The following is a 15,508-nucleotide window of genomic DNA, read 5'->3' on the forward strand; positions in this document are numbered from 1 at the left end:
TGAATAATGAAAATACCCCAGGTTAAATTGACCCAGCAGGTTATTGCTGTTTCTGAAAAAGAAACGTAGCAGGTAGGGGGGTTTAATATTAAGAAAGAGATAAAAATGAATGCCACTTCAAATAGTAAGCTTTATTTGTGTGTGTAGTGTTGTTGAATAAGTGTAATCAACTATATTGATTGAAATGTAGTAAAATGCTAAAATGCAGCGGGTCAAATTGAGCCAGGAGGCTTATTGCATTCCTTGAGAAACCAACAAAACTGGAGGGAATTTGAATTTGAATATCTGATGTTCCTCGATTGATACCGTATCACATTTTGTGCCGCCCTCCGCTTACAATGCTAAGCTAATGTGTCTACTTGACATTCCTCCCTACTTAGTCCATCGACCCTGGCCAGCAATTCACCTGGGAGAACTCCAACATGGAAGTGAACAAACCGAAGAACCGCTACGCCAACGTCATCGCCTACGACCACTCCAGGGTGGTGCTCACCTCCGTCGACGGTACGAGTAAAAACTTGACCCAAGGACGGCGGCGGCCTTGCATACGCTCGGGAAAATGTAGACTGAAACACACTGTTGCTTCTCAGCTGTCCCGGGTAGCGACTACATAAACGCCAACTACATCGACGGCTACAGGAAGCAGAACGCCTACATCGCCACGCAAGGACCGCTGCCCGAGACGCTGAGCGACTTCTGGAGAATGGTGTGGGAGCAGCGCTCCAGCACAATCGTCATGATGACACGACTGGAGGAGAAGTCGAGGGTAAGGACGGACTCCCAACAGATGAAAAACATGAGGGGATGAAAAAAACTTGTGTAATATTACAATATAGTCAAATAGAATTTTAAAAATATATATATTAAAAATATAATTTAATATTAGAAAAGGAATCTAAGAATATTTGAAAATTCTACAAAAACAAATTCAAAAATGAAATGAAAAAAATATTGAGTCAAAGATGACAAAATATTAGACAAAAACATAAAACAGACTATTGGAGAAAACGATTTTTTTTTAAATTGAGAACGCCAAAAAGTCCAAAATATTACTTTTTTAACAGGGGAATAATACAAAATATTCAATGAAAATACACTCAAATATCAGATTACAAATATTTGACCTGGAGCCTTTCCCAGCTGACTTCGGGCGAAAGGCGGACTACACCCTGAACTGGTCGCCAGTCAGTTGCAGGGCAAAATACACAGATATTAGACATAAAATATTAGAAAATGAAAACTACTATAAAAATATTGGACAAAAAAATGTAATAAATATTGCGAGGGAAATAGCTGTAAAGTACAAACATATTGGAAAAATGAAAAATATATTTGAGCAAAGATTTGAAAATAAATGTTCATTCAAAATATTAGGGGAGAAATCCCAAAATATTATGGGGAAAACTGTGAAAGTATTAAATGAAAGATTTGTCAAATATTTTGATGACAAATATTACACCAAATAAAATCAAATAAAAATATTTAACCCTAAAAAAAATCCCAAATTATTAGATGAAAATATACATAAATATTGGGGAAAATACACAAATAATAGATTAATACAAAAATATTATGAAAAGAAAAAGAAATTAGATGGAAAAACACCCAAATATTCTATAAAATATTTTGAAATTATACGGAAATTCTGATAATAACTCAGCATATATTGGATTCAGAAACTACAAAAATAGGCATGGCAAGGCAAATGTATTTATATCGCGCATTTCATGCACAACTCATTGTGCTTTCCATGAATAAAAACATTTTAAAACAAAGAGCACAAGACATTTAAAAAAACAAAACAAAGTACAGAAAAGTAAACGACAGTTTAAAAGCATCTAAAAACAATTGGACTAAAATTACAAAAAACGTACAGTGCAACAAAGATCATTTAAAAATGGAAATGCTATTACAAAATAATGACAAATATGAGCCCAAAATTTGCATACGTATTAGAAAATTATACAAAAATAACAGACAAAAAAATGCAACAAATAAAAAATGATTTAAGTAAAATTTAAATAAAGAGAAATTTATGAAACAAAGATATTTTGAAAAAATTCTCACGTAAACTACACAAATATTAGGAAAAAATCCTCCTTTTGTTTTGGTGAAAAAGAGCATTAACTTTTCTTACTACACACCAGAATGAGGTCATTAAAATGGCTGGATTGGAAAATGTCGTAGAATGCTTACAAATGTTGCAGTGACTGCAAAGTTTGTGGTATTGGGTAATCCTGCTTAATAAAAAAAGGCACTGAACATAAATGAACCTTGGCGGGGCCTCTTAATGAAAAACTCTATTGTCAGGTGATCCCTCAAATATGCACTCCACCAGTAGCTAACACAGTCCTTTATTTGCCGCCTGCTTCTGCTCAACTGGATTTGTCAGCCTGATCAAAGACGGTTTGCAGAAGCCATCGTTCCCAAAGTTTCTCTAAATCTGTTCCTGCTGCACCTGTCTGCTGGACGGATTTCCATAATAATGAGAATCACATTATTCATTCATTACCACTACACACATATAATATTAATATATTTTTTTTTCGACTTTGCGGCTGGTGTTTATACTCTCTGCCTGCGTTTGGCCCTTGTGACGACGGGAGAAAAAATAAATAAATAAAAATTCTAAGTTGAAGTTAAGAGGATTGTCACCCAACATTTGGCCGCTTCTAAAAATACAGTCAAAGTATAAATCACACACAAAAAGTAATGTTGGGAAATGTTTTCAAAATAGAACCTTCACAAAACAAGTAACAAGGAACCACTGAAGGAAGGAAAAATAATTACCCTCTTCTGTTCTATCCACCAGCATAAATATAAAAACAGCGAGCGCTTTTGTCAGGTAAGCGCTCGACAGCAACGTAACGTCGTGTGTTTTAATGCAGCCGCAGCCGAGGCTATCACTCATTTAGGTCAATTGGCAGACACGCTTATGAAAGCAGAGCTCACTCCGTCATACATAAGCGCGTGTTTATTGTGCGTTCAATCGCACCGCGCGATCCCGGCCGCTGCATTACGAGCACAATGCAGAGGAAATGGAATCTAAAGTCAATTTGCCGCCATAAAACCTTTATGAGCAATACAGGCAATGTTTGAAGTGAATAACTAGTTTTTAATTTGAATCATTCCTAACGGTTGTACAACTGTAAAGACAATTCAGGGAGCTGTTTTTCCCCATTTGAAATGATGGGAATTTTCAACGAACATTGAAGCATTCGCCATAATTTTCATTTAGAAGAAAAACACAAAACATGCTATACAAAAAGATGATGCAAGACAAAAATATGAAACAGTTAAAAACTATTACACAAGTTAAATTGAACCAGCAATTTTAGATACAAAATTCTAAATATGATACAAAAAATACAGACCTATTTGACAAAAATATTATACAATAATAAAACAATTTAATTGAAAAATATACAAATATTAGCCGAGAAATTCAAAAATACTCATTTAGAAATACAAAAATAATATACCCAAATATTAGACAAAATAATGCAGGAATATTAGATACAAAATACAAACTGTTACACAAAAATATGGGACAAGAAATACAAAAATATTTGACAGTACAAAACTATTTGACAAAAAAATTTAAGAAAATAAAAATATTATACTAGAAAGTAATAACAATAATGCAAAACTATTCAACAAAAATCTAAAAATATTACAAAAATATTAGAGGAAAGTTTAAAGATTTTTTTAAAAATGAAGACAAATATGAAAATGATACAAAACAAAAAAAATGATAAAAAAAAGGCTATAAAAAATACTAGACATAAAATCATCACTCCTTTTCCCCTCTGCCTTCGCTGTTAGCCTTCTTCGTTGCTGTCACAAAGAGATGCAGGAAAGCCAAAGAAAAAGCAAATCATTCCTAGAGTTAATCCTTTAGATGCTCACTGAAATTGAAGGTTGCTAGGCATGTCTATTATGAGTAAACCCACCCCCAAAAAATCAATCAACAACCCATGCCCATAAAATACAAAAAGTCAGCCATTTTTGGTTTGAAGCGGCCATTTTAGGGTCATTTTGGGCATCCTTTGAAATGCAAACTAGATTTGGGGGGAAATTCAGCCACTGAAGCCAGTTTCACTCAGCAATATGAAATTTGATGTGTGCTTACCATGAGTAGACCCATTAAAAAAAAAGTCTGAAAAGTCTGCCATTTAAGGGTCCTTTATGGCTATCTACCTGAAACACTCCGGAGTGGCAGAGTATGAGGTCTGCACAGGCCTTTGTTGAGATATGAGGAGACGGGTTCAAAGCAAATGATACTAAAAGCTGCGCGCGCGCGTGTGTGTGCAGGGTAACATCGGCCGCCCACGTATTGAGATTCTCAATCCAGGCCTGACTGTTAATCCATATCTTATGCATTGCGAGCAGGTCTCCATCACGCAATGCAGTTTTCCTTGTCATGCGACCTGCCGCCGGGCGGGAAATGAAATCATCTGAGAGTTTAGATTTGACTGCATTTTGTTTGTCCATTTGTGGCACACGCCGCGAGAGACTCGTCGGACGTACGGGGCTGTCCAAATGTCAGCTCTGGGTCGCAGTATCAATACGGCTGAGCTCCCAGCCGCTTCCCTCTCGGGATAACCCGATCGATAGCTGGAGTTGCAGAAGGTGAAGTGTTCCCCGGCTCCGACTTTATTCAGCTGCATGGCCTGTGTAAGATTTTATAGACTACACATAAATGTGAATTATGTGGACAAAACCCGTGGGACAAACTTGTTTAGCGTTTACATTTGCAAAGCGTTGTGTGCACATTTAATGTAGCACCCCCCCCTGCAGATTTTTCTTTGAATTCAGCCCCCGAAGCCGGTTTACCTTCACGTCATAAAATTGTGACGGGCATGTCTATCATGAGCAGACCCACACAAAAAAAAGAGTCTCAACAAGCCATGCCTGAAAAGACGCAGAAAGTCTGCCATTTGGTTTTGAAGCAGTCGTTTTCGGGTCATTTTGGTGAGAGTCCCCAGGAATATTTTGAAAATTCGGCCTCAGAGGCAGAGGCGGCCATCATAGACTGAAGGGTGGCAACAGCAGGGCACTTGTAGATTAACAAGCGTTCACACTCACATTCACATCTATGGACAATTTACAGTCTTCAATGAAGCTAATATGTAAACTTTTGGAATGTGGGAGGACGGCGAGATCATGCAAAATCCACACGAGAAGGCCTGAGTTGAGATTCACAGCCTCAGAACTGTAAGGCAGACAAGCTAACCACTCGTGCGCCGTATTGCCCCTCGTTAAAGTCAACGAGAGAAATCGCGTTGTCCTCAGACTCCCCCAATCTTCCGCAGTGCCACTCGACAAAAAAGCGGACATGACAAAGGCCTGCAAGCCACCTGACAATTAGCTCATTGGAAATGATCACAGCGTGCTAAAAGACAAAGTGGCCTTTTGAAGTGCACTTCACGCACACACGCAGGAGATGAGAGAGTATGTTCATGTTTTGGTGGATGCTGAGTCTTCAGCTATTAATGAGACAGTGTTCATCGCCTCTGATACGACCCCTCTAATGTTCCCTCCTTATTAATCAGCACCGCTCTCCGTTCTGCTCTCGCCGCCACGCTCTGTTCTGACAGCCCGTCCCCTCGTCCCTCTTCCCCCTCTCTCTCGACCCGTCAGGTGAAGTGTGACCAGTATTGGCCGGCGCGAGGAACCGAGACCTACGGCATGATCCAGGTCACCATGCTGGACACGGTGGAGTTGGCCACTTACAGCGTCCGCACTTTCGCACTCTACAAGGTATGGCGCTGAACTTTTTCATTTCGTTGGGAAAGCAAAAAAAAAAAAAAAAAAAAAAAAAGGGCAGCCATTTTAGTTTGAAGCGGCCATTTTAACTCATTTAAAGCCGTCAATGGCAGTGAATGTGTTAAGGGCATTTGGCCAACAACAGGGGTCATTCAAAAGCAAACCTCATCTAGAAACGTTCGATTGCTGTCGTATTTGAAGTACGTAGACAGACATTAGATACTAAATAGCGTAAAACTGGATTTTACATCATAGCGTGTGGGTGGAGTCTGGCAACAAAGGAGGATTTTGAAAATTAAGCCCGTGAAACCAGTTTGACTTGGCAACATGAAATTTGGTAGACATGTCTTTCACGAGTAGACCCCCACAAAAATGTTTCTAGAACCCATGCTCGTAAAGGCAATGGAAGTCTGCCATTTTGGTTTGAAACGGCCATTTTGGGGTCATTTTGCCAATTTTCAGGGGTACTTCAAAGGCGAGCTTGTCCTAAAAGCGTCCAATTGCTACCAAATTTGAACTGCGGACACTAGACAGATGGGCAACACAAAATTATTATGTGTGGACATATTAAAAACTAGTGTTCATCTCGGTGAAAATGTGTCTTCTAGTAGTTGTAGGCCTATCCCCAAAGAGATGTCTCATTTGTGCCCCTTGGAAGTTTTAGAAAATTCAGCCCCAGAAGCCAATTTAACCACAATGAGCAACATGACATTTGGTAGGCATGTCTATCACAAGTAGACCCAGAGAAAAGTCTCGAGAAAAGACTCAGGAAGTCTGCCATTTTGCTTTTAAGACGCCATTGTAGCCATTTCATTCACTGATATCAAACTGGTTGCATGTCTACTTTTCCTCATTTGGAGAAAATGGAGCTTGAAGAATTCACCTGTCAGCTCTCACATGTTTTGAGAGTTATCCCTAATCTTGTGTGTGGGAAAAAAATTGATCGATAAGGCTATATAAGTTAGCCTTAATATATTGTAAGCAAGATTTAAATCTTCATAGGTTCAGAGATATGAGAAGTTAGAATTGGAGATAAAGAATACATTGGTATGGTTAACTCTACTTTTGGGGAAATTGGACATCGACGAGAACAATTTTTTTCTCAGTAAATGATTTCCGTGGGTCCTTGAAAAACAGATTGCTCCAGATTGCAATTTGCCCAATTGCTTCCAAATGTGAACCTCAACTAAATAGCGGGGGAGTTGAGTTTTTGTTCATGCTTGTGGGTGGAGATTGGACGCTAAATTTAATGACTCGCCAAGAAACAGAATACCCTAATAACTAATGACGAAATGCATGGCTGCCCGCTGCAGTAATTACTTGAATGATTTACTTCACTAATGGATTTTCTTTTTTTTTTTTTTTTTTTAAACCTCTGAAAGTTTCCCATTTTTCCTTGAAAAAGTGTAATTAAACATTCAATTCTTTGTTTTGGAAGACATATTTAACTGCAGGCATGAGACGGCATCTTTTATTTCTCGTTGGTTCTTTTCAAAACACAATTATTTGCGCTAATTAAATCCACTCCAGCCGAGAAGGTTCTCGGATTCAATCAGCTACAAAAGACAATTCTCGCAAAACCGTTTTTTTCCGAGGAACCGCGGGAGGTAGTTTAATTCGAAACGCCGCACCTTATCTCCACCTACAGCCACGAGGTGCTCACAGCCGCGGGAGTGACTCCAATCGAGACCTTTTCCCCGGATTAGCGAGTAACGTCTGACAATTAAATCACTGGTGCTTTTCAAATGAAAGTCGAGTAAAGTCATGCGCTTTAACCTTTAACTGTCAGGAGTATTTCAGACCAGAGCGATACGTTCTTCCTAGCCATTACATCCCAGATTGAACCTCGTCCTCTTTCTTTTTTCGCAGAACGGTTCCAGTGAGAAGAGAGAGCTGCGGCAGTTCCAGTTTATGGCCTGGCCGGACCACGGCGTGCCCGAGTACCCCACTCCCATCCTGGCCTTCTTGAGACGCGTCAAGGCCTGCAATCCTCCGGATGCGGGGCCCATGATAGTGCACTGCAGGTGGGAATACGAACAAACCGGTACACACGGCAATGTATATTTGGGGAAATGTATTTCTTATTTTGTCTTTGGTCCCCAAACGTCACTTCGATTTTCCTGCGCTTCAGCGCAGTCAACCGTCCCTTCCCAAAAGAATGAAACATTGCCATGTGTTCTGATATGACACTGCATTACTGCAACTTTCTTGAAGTATGTGGCTCATTTCATGCCAAACTTGTAACGCTAATGCAAAAAATAGCGACTTGAAGTGCCCAACCGAGCTTGGTACAAATAAGCGAGCGCAATACTCGTTCCCCTCCATGCAGCGCGGGCGTGGGCCGGACCGGCTGCTTCATCGTGATCGACGCCATGCTGGAGCGCATGAAGCACGAGAAGTCGGTGGACATCTACGGTCACGTGACGTGCATGCGGGCCCAGCGCAACTACATGGTGCAGACCGAGGACCAGTACATCTTCATCCACGAGGCGCTGCTGGAGGCGGCCACGTGCGGCAACACGGAGGTGGCGGCGCGCAACCTCTACGCGCACATCCAGAAGCTGACGCAGCCGCCGCCCGGCGAGACCGTCACCGCCATGGAGCTGGAGTTCAAGGTGAGGGAAGCCACTTTATAGGGCTGGGTCATTAAGCCATTTTTATCAATGACACTAATCCCCTGCTAGTCACACATCTATATTCATTCGTTTTCCGAACCGCTTATCCTCACAAGGGGTCACGGGCGTGCTGGAGTCTATCTCAGCTATCTTCAGGCGAGAGGCGGGGTACACCATGAACTGGTCGCCAGCCAAACAAACAACCGTTCGCACTCACATTCACACCTGCGGGCAATTTAGAGTCTTCCATCAACCTACCATGCGTGTTTTTGGGATGTGGGAGGAAACCGGAGTGCCCGGAGAAAACCCACGCAGGCACGGGGAGAAAATGCAAACTCCACACAGGCGGGGCCGGGATTTGAACCCCTGTCCTCAGAACTGTGAGGCAGATGTGCTAACCAGTCGTCCACTGTGCCACGTCTATAGTAATGCTTTAAAATGTTAATATACCACAAATTGTTATTCATTATTTCCAAGTCATTAACCTTAAAAATAAGTGTCTTGGATTATTTTTTTTTTTTTTTTTTAAGAGACAGGAAGTGCGCATGAACTTGAACATGCTGTGAAAACTCTCCAAAACTTCTTCCAATAACCCAGGCTAAATCTGGCTCCTCTCCCGATATGCAAACATTTTCAATGAGTAGCTGAAAAAAATACAAGTCAATGAATTATGATGTATTTTGGAGTTGATTTGTCCAGGCGAATACATTTTTTTTTTTTAACCAATCTTTATTTTAGCACCTTCTGTGGTTCCTGCTGATGTGTACTGCTTGCACTAACAACATGGCGGCGAAAAGAGGTGAGCTAGTATACAAAAGAGGCACAGTCTGAGTTGCCAAGTTAGCGACTCAGACTTCAATTGCAGCAATATGAGCGTAATTATTTCCCGATAACTGGAAAGAAGCCCAGTGGAAGGCAATCAGGGAGTCTATTGTGGCATTGTCATAATGGTTTTTAGTTTTTATTGTCAGGCCGTATCGCCCATACCTTCCACTATATGATCAAACCAAAATCAAGTAAAACTATTCACCTTTTGAGAGGAACTGGAAGGTGTTTGCAGAGCCCCGTCCTGTCACCCAGTGGTGTTATTAATTATATTTGTATTAATATATGAGCAGCCAGAGCTTTCCCTTTCTGGGTCCTGTTGTTTTCATCACAGGTACGCCACAAAGGCACTGATAAACGGACTGATGAAATTCATAGCAAGTGACCTTTGTGACGACATAGAAACACACAACACAGAGGCGGCGGGTGTTGAAGGTGACTCGCGCGCACATACACCTGCTGTCCAGTGTGATGTCATCACACAGTTTTTCCCTCCCGGCGCCGCCACGCTGCCATTTACCCCCGTGGTGACCACGCTACATTGTGTTGGAAGTGATCATAGCGCCGGCCAGTGAAATATGGCCGGAGCGATCGTGTGGTGTTTGTGTAGTGTGGTGTGGGGTCTTACACACACACACACACACCAACTGTACAAACACTGCTGGCAGAGATGACTGCCCGTATACGCTCCTGCTAGTCCATCTGCTGTCTAAAGCAGTGCCAACTTGCTTGTGTCACATTTCCATGCGTGCTCTTTGTGAATAATACATTCCTTAAAATAGTGCTTTGAAATGAACACGCGCTCATGAAAACATGAGCAATTCACATATGCATCATGTAACTAATTTGTTCAGCGCTCTCGTCTAGCGATTTGTTTTTGTATCGTAATTCACGCGATAGCTCCTCTTGGCAGTTATTCGAGGTAACTGACACTTGAACAACTGAAATCAATGGTAAAAATGGTAATAATAACACCTTTTGGATTTGTTGGGTCAATGTGTTACAACAGGGGTGTGAAACGGATTCGTATCGCGAGCCACATCGTGGTTAGCCATACTTAATCACCTCATATTATTACAAATACACAATGTGGAGGGATAACGAGTTTTGAAATCAGAAGCTAATGAAAATGTAAAACTCAATTTGTTTTACAAGGGAGAGTGGTAACAGAAAATGGAGCAATCGACCCACATGATTTGCCTTTGCGGGCCGGATCTGGCACCCGGGCCTCGAGTTTGACACCTGTGCACAGAATACAAAATGAGCGATTTAAAAAAAAAATTTATCCATCACGTAGTGTGCAGTACTACTGTGCATTACTGCATGTTTAAGAGTTTAAAAGGTGTTTAAGAGGATAGAAAGTGTTTGTAAGAGTATGGGTAAAGGTTAATAGGAATGTGTGGAAGATTATCAATAAGAGTCTGGGGAGTTTCATACAACTTTCAAATATGGATCAATAATCCCTCAAAAATATGCCGTGGCAGATTTCCCCAATTGCGGTGCCGGTCCGGAACCGCACCGCCCTGATAAAACGAGGGAATGCCGTAACGAGCACAATACGCATCGGCGTGACGGAGTAAAAGTAGCAAAAGGCTCGTCGCTAGCGGCAACCGGCGGCGCCATCGAACCGACTGACGTCCCTCCTCCCTCCCCGATTGTTTGTCGCTTAGCGCCTGGCCAACTCCAAGGCCCACACGTCCCGCTTCATCAGCGCCAACCTGCCGTGCAACAAGTTCAAGAACCGCCTGGTTAACATCATGCCCTTCGAGTCCACGCGCGTCTGCCTGCAGCCCATCCGCGGCGTGGAGGGCTCCGACTACATCAACGCCAGCTGCATCGACGGATACAGGTACGCCTGAGCTCCTAGCGCCTCTCCTCAACTCGTTCCCCCGCTTCATCCCTCTTTCTTTGCGCCCCTTAAGCAATCCCTCGCTTCCTCTCACCCTCGTTCGTCTCCTCTCAAGTCTTTCTTTGCTCCTCCCCCTCCTCCTCTCTGACCTCGTCTCTCAGTGCCTTTTCTGTCCTCTTTTGTCATCTTCTCTTCGGTCCTTTCTTCTGTTCTCTCCCCTCCAGTCTTCCTTTGCTTTTTTTCTCCGCTGATTCTCTTCATTCCTCCTCTTTATTCATTTCTTCTTTTATTCTTTGTCTTTTCCATCTGCCTTGTTGGCTCTCCTCGTCACTTTCTCCGCTTCACATCTTGTCTTCGTCTTCCGTTGCTCCTTTCTCCTCAGCTCTCTACTTTCTCTCCTCTTCTCCACCTTCATCTCTTCTTGTCGCCTTTCTCCTCTCGTCTCGTCATTCATCCTCTCATCTTCATTTTTTCTGCTCTTTGTCTCTTCTTTTCTTCTCCTCTTTTGATCGTCTCCTCATCTCCTTTTCAACCCTCGCCTCTGTCATCTTTTCCTCATCATTCCTCTTTCTTCGCTCCCCTCGTCTTTTGTTCATCCTCTCCTCTTTCGCTGCTGCATCATGCCCTCTTTTTTTGTTGCTTTTTTCCCCTCTCTAGCTCCCCCTTGCCGCTTTCTTCTCAGCAGTCATCCTCTCCCCTCCTCTCATTCCCCCCTTCATTCATCTTCCTTTGCTGTTTTCTTATGCTTAAACCTCCTCTCCTCTTCCCTCCTCGTCTTTTTTCTTCTTCTTTTCTCTGCTCTCTTCCTCTTTTCTTCCTCCTCCTCCATGATCATTCTTTTCTCCTTTCTCCACTGTCCTCCTCTCCTCATCTTCATTCCTTCCTTTTTTCCTTCTCTACTGTTCTCCTCTCTCTTTCCTCCTCTCCCCTCTTAATTCCCTCCTAATTGTCAGTACCTCCAAAGTACGTTAAATTATCCTTTTAGAGGTTAAAAAAAGTTTAAAATAATTAAACTGTCAATGCAATACAAAAAAGACTTTTTTTAATTTAATTCATTATATATATATATATATATATATATATATATATATATATTTGTGATCCCATTTGAATTAAAATAATACGTTTTTTTTTCTAACCAACATAATTACACTGAAATGTTTTGATCAATGTTTTTGTAATGACTTATTTTCCGCAACTATATTTATTTCTTTTTTTGATTTGTTGAGCCAATCCAGTCCAGTCAAAACTACGCATTTAATTGTTTTCAAATATTTGTAGCATTTTGGAATGCATTTACTTTCATCTATTTAATTGACATCAATTTAATACAAAATGTACTATTTTTCAAAATATTTTTGAATGAATTACAGGGGGATGTGTCATTGAAATACAGATGAATAACTGCTGTCCTCCTCTCTTCCTCCTCTTCCTTTCATCTTTCCTCCCCCGCTTTCTTCTCGTTTGTCCAGCCCATCCATCTCCTCCCTCACATCCTCTCCTTCAGCGTTCTCCCTCTCGGTGGCGTCGCTCCTTGCGCCGCTGTCTTTTCTCCTCTTGCGACAATCCGTTGTGTCTTTATTTGCGCTAAGCAAAAAAAAATAATAATAAATAAAAAGCCTTCGGCACATTCTAATCTCCCGGCTCCACATTAGCGCTCCACAGCAGTGCTTTCATTAGCTGCTGTGTGTGTGTGTGTACGGGTGCGTGCACACTCGCGCGCGCGCACACACACTCGTTTGCACACCCGCCTGCTTCCACGTGTGCTGCATGGACATTTTAGCGCGCTAGCTAGCTCGCGATTCCTGCCCGGGACGCTGCTGCCACCCGCTGGCCGAGCAGGCGACCGCACGTAGCGCAGCAGCAGATGAGCTCATCATCGTCATCGCCAGCTGTGTCGGCGAGATGGACGGGCACGAAATGTCAACGATGAGCAAGTGGTTTTGTTTCTTTTGTTTTTCTTCGGTATTTCTACATTGTGGCACACTGCTGCGAGCTTTTGGTTTCTTACCTCCCCCAAGGAGGTTATGTACACCAGGTTCTTGGCGAGGGAACAAACTGTTTATAGTTTAATACTAGAAGAATTTGTCATTTAAATTGTAAACCGTGTATTACTAGATGGGTTTTTTTTCACTTTATTGATTTTTATCCTGATAACCCTGTTCCAGCGAGGATCAATTTACGTGACGACTTGACCACAATCAAGTTTTTTTTTTGTATCTCCAAAAGCTTGAAGTAGGGATATTTAATTGAATAAAGGTTTTTACATATTTAAAAAATATTTAATTTAATCTTGTTTCTTCATTATTTTTTTTAGATCCAATTTAATGCGCTATTTTACTAAAAAAATACATTTTTGCAGTTATTTTACACATTTTAAAATAATTCAAGATACAATTTAATAAAGTAAGAAATTTATATTGGTTTTAATTACATTTGTTTTTTAATATGTCATTTTATAATTCATGATGGTGGGATGTGTATATAAATTTTATTGTAATTATTTTAAACATTTAAAAACTATATTTGACTTTTGGATTTGTTGAGTCATACAATATAATGCAAAAAATAAAATTTCCATTATTTAATAACATTTTTTACATTTTTGTTTTGTTTAAGTTGGATTTATTGATCAAATACAATGTCATCAAAAACTGGTATTTCCATTGTATCTATTTCAGAAATTGTTTGAGTATTTTATAAATATAATTTTTTAAAACATTTTTATTTGACACTCAAGCATTTTATATGATTTTTAAAAAATATTTTATTTGACACCCAATTCAACAAAATGAATATTAGTTGTAGTAGTAGTATTTTTAACTAATTGAATAGTGATTTGTTCTTTTTTGGTTATCTAATTACAGTGGGACATTTTGTTCCTGTATTATAAAAGTTAATTGAATATTTGTTATTTAATTATGTTAGGATGTTTTGTTAAATCCAACTTTATAAATAAAGACTGAATTCTCGGGTTTGTGGATCTCATAGAATACAATCGAAATGAAGCATTTGCAATGTTTTGGGCGTTTTCTAATGATGCATGTGTGTGCGCGCGCAGACAGCAGAAGGCCTACCTGGCCACGCAGGGCCCGCTGGCCGAGACCACCGAGGACTTCTGGAGAATGTTGTGGGAGCACAACTCCACCATCGTCGTCATGCTCACCAAGCTGCGAGAGATGGGACGGGTGAGGCAGGCGTCGACAACACCCCAAGCGTCATATCGCGATAGCGCGCCGCCACGCGTGGATTGTTGTGTATTGACGTACATGCTACATGCGCCGCATCATAACGTGCGCCGTTTGGAATATTTTGACCTCCTCTTGTCACGTAAGGTCACCAAACTATTCGAAACAGTGAATCTATCTGTAGTTTGTTTCTTTTTTTAAGAGTAGCGGTCATGGTAGTTGGTAGTTGCAGTAGTGGTGGTGGCAGTCGTAGTAGTAGTACTTATAGTAGCAGCAGTATTAGCACTACTGCGGCTACTATGGCTGGGGCCATAATATGTCATTTCTTCAATCGTAGTTGGAGCAGTAGTAGTACGAGTAAAATTGACAGTAGTAGTAATGTTTTTTTTTGGTATTAGATAGAGGAGCAGCAGTTGTGTTAGTTGCGGTCGTCATAGTAATAGTGGTAGTAGTACTAATGGTAATAACAGCTTAGGTAGTCTCCACTTTACTCTCTAGTAGTTGTAGTGGTAGCAGTAATAATAGAAATGGTGGAAGTTGTAGAAGGAGCGGCAGTTGTCTAAGTAGCAGTAGTCATAGTAGTAATGGTTAGTACTGTAGTTGTAGTGGTTGTCATAGTGGTAGGGGTTGTAGTGACAGTGGTATTAGCAGTAGTAGTAGCAATAGTAGTGGACCTGTGGTACTAGTAGTAGGAGTGGTAGCAGTTGTATCATAGTAGACCACTACTATGAGCAGTCGGAGTAGTAGCAGTCGTGGTAGTTACTACTACAAGTTATCAGGGAAGTACAAGTTTACTATTGTTGTACACACAGCATTATAACCAATTGGAGGATGCTATGTACAGTACGTACTTCTCTCTCTAAATACAATACGCTAATCTAATGTTTAATGTGTGCGCGCGTTTGTCGCGCAACAGGAGAAGTGTCACCAGTACTGGCCGGCCGAGCGCTCGGCCCGCTACCAGTACTTCGTGGTGGACCCCATGGCCGAGTACAACATGCCGCAGTACATCCTGCGAGAATTCAAGGTGACGGACGCCCGCGACGGGCAGTCCAGAACCATCCGGCAGTTCCAGTTCACCGACTGGCCCGAGCAGGGCGTGCCCAAGACCGGGGAGGGATTCATCGACTTCATCGGACAAGTGCACAAGACCAAGGAGCAGTTCGGCCAGGACGGACCAATCACCGTGCACTGCAGGTAAGACCGGGACCACGACTGAACCGTCCAGCCAACAAAGTCGCCCCTTAACGCTCGTTGTGGCG

At 41.4% G+C, this 15,508-nt stretch overlaps 1 protein-coding gene across 14 annotated transcripts in view; it reads left to right on the top strand.

Moving 5' to 3' along the window:
* The window catches only part of LOC133489162 (receptor-type tyrosine-protein phosphatase F-like), a 212,041-nt gene that overhangs the window by 195,002 nt on the left and 1,531 nt on the right, over nucleotides 1-15,508 (top strand). For all 14 annotated transcript variants that reach the window (XM_061797976.1, XM_061797975.1, XM_061797979.1 and 11 more), the window contains 8 exons: nucleotides 381-504; nucleotides 591-766; nucleotides 5,644-5,763; nucleotides 7,639-7,793; nucleotides 8,099-8,384; nucleotides 10,880-11,058; nucleotides 14,120-14,246; nucleotides 15,163-15,443. In XM_061797976.1, coding sequence (XP_061653960.1) covers nucleotides 381-504; nucleotides 591-766; nucleotides 5,644-5,763; nucleotides 7,639-7,793; nucleotides 8,099-8,384; nucleotides 10,880-11,058; nucleotides 14,120-14,246; nucleotides 15,163-15,443 — 1,448 coding nt within the window. The remainder of the gene's footprint in view (nucleotides 1-380; nucleotides 505-590; nucleotides 767-5,643; nucleotides 5,764-7,638; nucleotides 7,794-8,098; nucleotides 8,385-10,879; nucleotides 11,059-14,119; nucleotides 14,247-15,162; nucleotides 15,444-15,508) is intronic.

The sequence above is a fragment of the Phyllopteryx taeniolatus genome, chromosome 14, assembly GCF_024500385.1.
Source record: "Phyllopteryx taeniolatus isolate TA_2022b chromosome 14, UOR_Ptae_1.2, whole genome shotgun sequence".
NCBI lineage: Eukaryota > Metazoa > Chordata > Actinopteri > Syngnathiformes > Syngnathidae > Phyllopteryx > Phyllopteryx taeniolatus.